General features: G+C 41.6%; 1 protein-coding gene across 3 annotated transcripts in view; it reads right to left on the bottom strand.

The window, feature by feature from the left end:
* Nucleotides 1-468: 468 nt before the first annotated feature.
* atf7a (activating transcription factor 7a) overlaps nucleotides 469-6,000 on the bottom strand; it is a 71,559-nt gene continuing 66,027 nt past the window's right edge. For all 3 annotated transcript variants that reach the window (XM_034172317.1, XM_034172319.1, XM_034172318.1), the window contains one exon: nucleotides 469-1,197. In XM_034172317.1, the coding sequence (XP_034028208.1) occupies nucleotides 965-1,197 (233 nt within the window). In that variant the 3' untranslated portion in view covers nucleotides 469-964. The remainder of the gene's footprint in view (nucleotides 1,198-6,000) is intronic.

The following is a 6,000-nucleotide window of genomic DNA, read 5'->3' as shown; positions in this document are numbered from 1 at the left end:
TCGGAACCAAGTGCCAAAAAGCAAAGACCAATTGTACATAGCAGAGATAACCATGTTCTGTGAAATTATCTGAAAAAGTATTCAGTTAACCAAAAAGTTGAGAAAAAAACAACAAAAAAACAAAACAAAACCTGACAACACCACAAAAAACCTAGATTCAAGTGCATGAACTAAATACATACTCCTGACATTTGATCACATGTAATTTACCTTATGAAAAGCCACTTCTAACAGGACTTTAACCGTGAAAATTTTTCCAAGGTAAAAATTTATGGAATTGGAACTAGTGTTGGCAGAGGTTTGCACGCTACGAGCGTGGTGCTCTTCTTTATAAAGAGTTAGGGTGAACATCTGAGATATGAAAATCTGAGTCACTGCAGTCTAGACAACTATTGCATCTTTGGAGTCACAACCTGTGACGACGTGTGGGATGTATGTTTAAAAACGTTGAGGAGCACAAGGTGTTAATCCCTGTAGAAAAAAAAATGAGAAGCTCCCTCTGGTGTTCTGGTTTGATCAAGAAAGTTTAAGTGACACCTGTGTGTTTGAAACTGTGCACGTGTGTAGTACTCGTCCAAAAGGGAAGTTCACCACAGCAGCACACTCTGAGCTATGCAGCATTACAGCCCGCTGAAGGGGCTTTTGATTGAGGGTGAGAAGGGACAAGTTGGGAGGCACAGTAACGAGGGGAGAGAAGTTGGAGTCCAGCCCCTGTAGTCTATGGCAAAGTGAACAGGAAGCTCTCTCAAAAGAAAATCTTAGTCCATTCCCAGAAGGCTGCTTGCTGCTGAGCTCCAGGCCACAGCATGATGACTCCACAGGAGGGCCAGAGAGAGCAGAGGAGTACTGGGAAGAGGAGGAGATGGGATTTTGCAGTTGCACTGTGGGAAGGGGACGTCCGCTGCTCTTTGTTTTACTCCTGGATAACATGTGAGCCAAGTCTGGGCTGTGGTGACATCGCTCATCATCTAGCAGCAGACTGAGACTGTGCAGCCATGATAATGTGAGAGGGTCCACTCTCTGCCCTCTGCTGCTGGCCCATTCCAGCCAACACTGACATCGCCATGGCCTCTGCAGCTGCCCGTGAGCTCAAGCCATTCTGCCCTGTTGTGGGGCTGGGTGCTAGAGAGCTGTGCTGGATCACCGGGGCAGGAGAACCTGTGGGCTCTGAGATGTCTTTCATGTTCTCTTCTGCAGCTACACAACACAAAGTGACAATTAAACATTTTACAATTAAACTGATAAACATTTTTCATTCTTAGCCTTAACCACATTCACTACCTACTGAATGAAAAACCGAGACATTGGCATGAGAGAGTCTAGCCAAAGAAGCGTTTTGTTGTTGCGTCATTACGTATCCTAGCCTCTACCTCCTATTGCCAGGCATTGTTTTAGGCAGAAATTGGATGCTTTGGATGAAAAAATAGACCCTAAATGATGCACTCTAGTGCATTCTGGAGAACAATAAACTGCTAGAACTACAAACTACAACTGACCAAAACCCTTTGTTTCCCCCACAGAGGGAGTTCATTGATGTGTGATGTGAGTTTGGTTGCACTCCAATCAATAAAAACTTAGAGATTTTATTTAAAGTTATTGGAATAAAAAAAATAAAGAAATTATAAAAAAGTTTATTTTTCCCATCTGTAGTACAAGCAGAGGGTAATCACTGATGTGTCATGTGACTTTGGTTGCACTACAAGTTAAAATAAAAGTCACTGAGATTTTATTCAAATTTATTACAATAAAAAATCCCTGAAATGATATAATACTATCTTTTTTCCAACCTAAGTGTTATGTGTCGGACGCAGCCCGGAGAACCGACCAGCGTTTGAAGGACCCAGTATAAAATAAGTAGAGCACGGTACAAAGGATAACAGAGTTTAATGAACATAACAGTGCTGTGAAAAATATAAAAGTGCGCGGTCTGGCGTGGTGGATTGCGGTGCACTCCCAGCAGCGCTAACGGTCCGGAGCCAGAACTGGTTCGGACCCAAGGACCCCGCCGACACCCCCCAGGTGGCCGCGACAAACCGAGTCTCAGGAAGTGTGCTGACGAGCGTGAGACCTCACCCTCTCCTCTTTCACAGACCATGCATCAAACCTGGACGTTCTCTGCATCCACTGATGATGAGATGGCTCCCGAGACGACGATCTGGTCACAAGGTCGAGTCTCTGGCAAAATACACACTGTGTACTCCAGTCTTAAATGCCACCATGTTCCAATCCATGTAGATGCACCACAGCTGTGAGTCCTGACGAGCCGCAGGTGATCAGCCTCAGGTGATCAGGGTGAGGTCCTGATAAACTCAGCTATACAGCCACTCAGTCCCAAATGCAAGCCACCTGGAAGGAAAAACAAAAGACAGAAACAAAAAGGCAGCCAGGCCCCCCCAGCCATACAACACTAAGTGCTGTAGTACAACCAGGAGGAGCTCACTGATGTGTGATGTGAGTTTGGTGGAACTACAAACCAAAAATATGACATTACTGAGTTTTTAACAAAGAAGTTAAATGGACTACATTTGGTAATTTGTTGATGGTCTCTGAGCTTCGTCTTACAGATCAATGTAATTCATAAAGAACAGAGGACTTCTCATTTTTGGATAAAAAAAAAAAAAACGGTTTTGGTCGTTTGTGGTTTGTTGTCTATATTACAACATTTGGAAAGAGGTGTCATTTGACTTAAAACAGCAATTCGCTTTGACGTTATTAATTCCAGAACCTATCTTTCCAACTTTAATTGCAGAGAGCCACAAAAGCATTTGGAGCCATGCAGTCAGTCCCACCATTTCAGAATAAAATCATGGCAGTTTTATCAGCATACCTTATCACATGTCTGTTTATGTATCACCCCCTGTATGCAGAGGGTGATACATAAACAGTCATGTAATAAGATACTTATCACATATTACTGTAGAATTCTCCCTGCTAGGGAGGCTAAAACTCTCTCACCTTGATCAGGGTGTGTCAATGGTGGTGCCGAGAAATGGGGTCTCCTGACTGGATGAAAAGCGTGAAAAGCGAGCGATACAAAGCCATGTATTTTCAATGTCTGTTTTTGTATCGTCCTGTTTTAAGACTTGTATCACCCTGATTTTATTGCCACAGTTTCCAGGGCAGTAAAATAGATAGGAAAAGTGTATCAGGGTTCTATCTAGCGCAAACCTGCGTTACAGCCCGTTACGCTATAATTTTGGACCATTACGCTTATTTTCAATACAGCATAACGGGTCTGTAATCAACCGTTTCTGCAGCGCAACTCCAGTTTGAAGCGTGAATCAATGAAACAATGCTTCGATTCAATGGCTCGTGGCTCTTTGATTCGCTGCTCTTCAGAAACGCCAAGTCTGCTTCTTAACCCCTCTCAAAGCCATTAAAATATCATGAGTCACTTTTGTGTGTATTAAAGTCATTAAGTGGGACTCTTGTCTTGTTGCAGTCAAGAAACGAGAATCGTCCTCTGTTCCGTTGGCACAGCTCCAAACGCTGCGTGGCTCTCAGCTTGAGACAGAGTCTGGCTGGAATTAATAACTTCAAAATGAATTGCCGCTTTGAATAAAATGACACCGCTTACAAACGTTGCAATACAGACAATAAACTACAATCGACTAAAAGGTTTTTTTCCCTCCCAAAATGAGACGTCCTGCATTCTTTATGAACCTGACGTGCAGCACAGCTGCAAGAGATCAGCTCATAGGTGTCATGATCTGGCCCGTTTGGGCCAGCTGTTCTGATTCTGGACTTGTTTTTTCCTCTTTCATGTTCTGAGCCTTTTGTCTTTTAGTCATGTATAGTCCCACTTAGGTTATGTCTGGTCTTGTTTCATGTTCATGTCAGGTTGTCATGCTTATGTTATCATTGGTTTTGTTTCTGTTATCCTGGTATTTGTCAATCATGTTCACTTAGTCACTTCAGTCCTAGTTTGTTTCTGTTCATTTATGCTTTGGTCTACAGTTCGGTTTAACACATTTTTGGTATTTTGCTTTTGTCACAGGTATTGGTCATTATTTATCTCTGATTATGTTCCATTTATTATTTATCTGTTAAGTCTTTTTATTTCTATCTTATAGTCACTGGCTGTTGTCATTCTGTTCATTATTTAGTCTTAGTTTATGCTGTCATCTCACCATTGTTTATTGCATTCACGTTTATGTTTTGATCCATCTCACTCCGGTTATAGTTTTAAGATAATTGATTTCTTTGTTTACTCCATCTTCTTAGTTCTGTCAGGTCTGGTTTATATATGATTCTGTTAGCTCTGCTCGTTGTTCCATGTTTCTTTCACGCCCACCCAAATATGTTCCCACTCCATATCACTGCACCAGCCATTGTGTTTTTGTCTAACACTTTGTTTCTGTCTGCTTTGTATTTCACTCACTCCCGCTCTTGCACTTGCTCAAGTGCCTTTGTTACTTTCATCACTCCACTGTGTTTTCCTGCCTTCACTCTCTCGCACTTACCTTTGTCTTCCCTGGTCACGCTTCCTTCCAGAACCTTCCCTGACACCCGTGTCTTGTTCCACTAATTACATCACCAGTTATTTAAGCCCTCACAGTCTCACAGTCCCTTGCTCAATTTTTGAATGATTTCACTTTCCAGCACTCACGTCCTTGCCTTGTATTCAGCCTGCTGGTATCTGACCTTGTTTTGCCCTCGACCTTGTACTTGTCTTTGCCTCTGATTACCTCCACGCTGTGTTTTTTGACCACAGCCTGTTTTTTTGGACCAAGCCTCAGCCTCACGTCTGTCTGTACCTTTGCCGTCGCTACTGGACCTCCTGTGTACCAAATCCCAGCTTGTAATTAAACCTTTTTCTTACACCAATCTGTTTGTGAGCGTTTTGCATTTGTGTCCTGCTTGGTTTGTGCCATGCCTGACAATAGGTATGGAAAGACATTCATGCCAATAATAATGTCTGAAAGGAAATGCTTTTGACAAAAACTAACAGATTTTATTTCTGTTTATGTCCAGAGATCAAGGATCCACCATGTAGAGTTTTATTATGTCCAGAGTTTAAGGATCCAGTAACCAATTTCATATTTATTACTTTAAGACTCAATAAAATGTTGTTCAATTTCAATTTAATCAGCTTATAAAGTGCCAAATTACAACAAAGACCATCTCAAGGTGCATCACACAGAACAGTTCAACATAAAAAATTAAAATAAATAAATAAAATAAAAAAAATTCAATACCTAATCAGAAACAGAAGTAAAAGAATAAAACATAAAATAAAAACTACAAACTACTCATAAGAAAGAGAATTAAAAATAGGTTTTAAGTCTTGACTTAAAAATGTCCACGGACTCCGACTGCCTCACTGAGGTCCATGTACTGGCTAACCCCCCCCGCTCGCTATGCTCCCTCGACTCGGTGGCTTCGCTCCCTCGACATTACCACTACGCTAAAATTTTATCCTAGCTAGAACCCTGTGTATGATTTATCAGCCCTATTTTTTCTTGTATCTCATGAGGGCTGGGTTATGAGTATAGCGCAAATTTTTGTTGTAATATGTGATAAGCATTTTTTTATGTCATGTCATCCTCAAAAAGACACTTTAGGTGCATTTAGGTTGAAAGAAAAGCGTTAGTATTTGTTGTTAAAGCGTTGCGGGTCAGCTGTTTTTAGCGAGGACACTCACAGAGCGGCTCAGCGTTTTAAGACAAAAAAAAGCGTAAAAATGTCTTTGTAAAGCTTAGCGCAGGTGTGCAGCTGTTACTGCACTTTGAGAGATGACAACTGCTCAACTCGGAGCTACTGCACTAGACAGCAGATGAAAAGTTCACAGCTCGCTGAAAGTGGGTGAAGTGGACAGTTCAACCGAACCCGACCTCCCGTTGCCCACAGGAGTTTTAATGCTGCTATCAGCCCACAATACAAAAATTATAGTAAGGCAGAGTGACTTGGAGAAGTAACTTTAATCTGATTACTGATTTGGAAATATTAATGCATTAGATTACTTGTTAGTGAAAAAAGCAGTCAGATTACAGTAACGCA

The sequence above is a fragment of the Thalassophryne amazonica genome, chromosome 6 (assembly GCF_902500255.1).
Source record: "Thalassophryne amazonica chromosome 6, fThaAma1.1, whole genome shotgun sequence".
Classification (NCBI taxonomy): domain Eukaryota; kingdom Metazoa; phylum Chordata; class Actinopteri; order Batrachoidiformes; family Batrachoididae; genus Thalassophryne; species Thalassophryne amazonica.
Note: the sequence above shows the minus strand (reverse complement) of the source record. Positions and strands in the feature narration are given on the sequence as shown.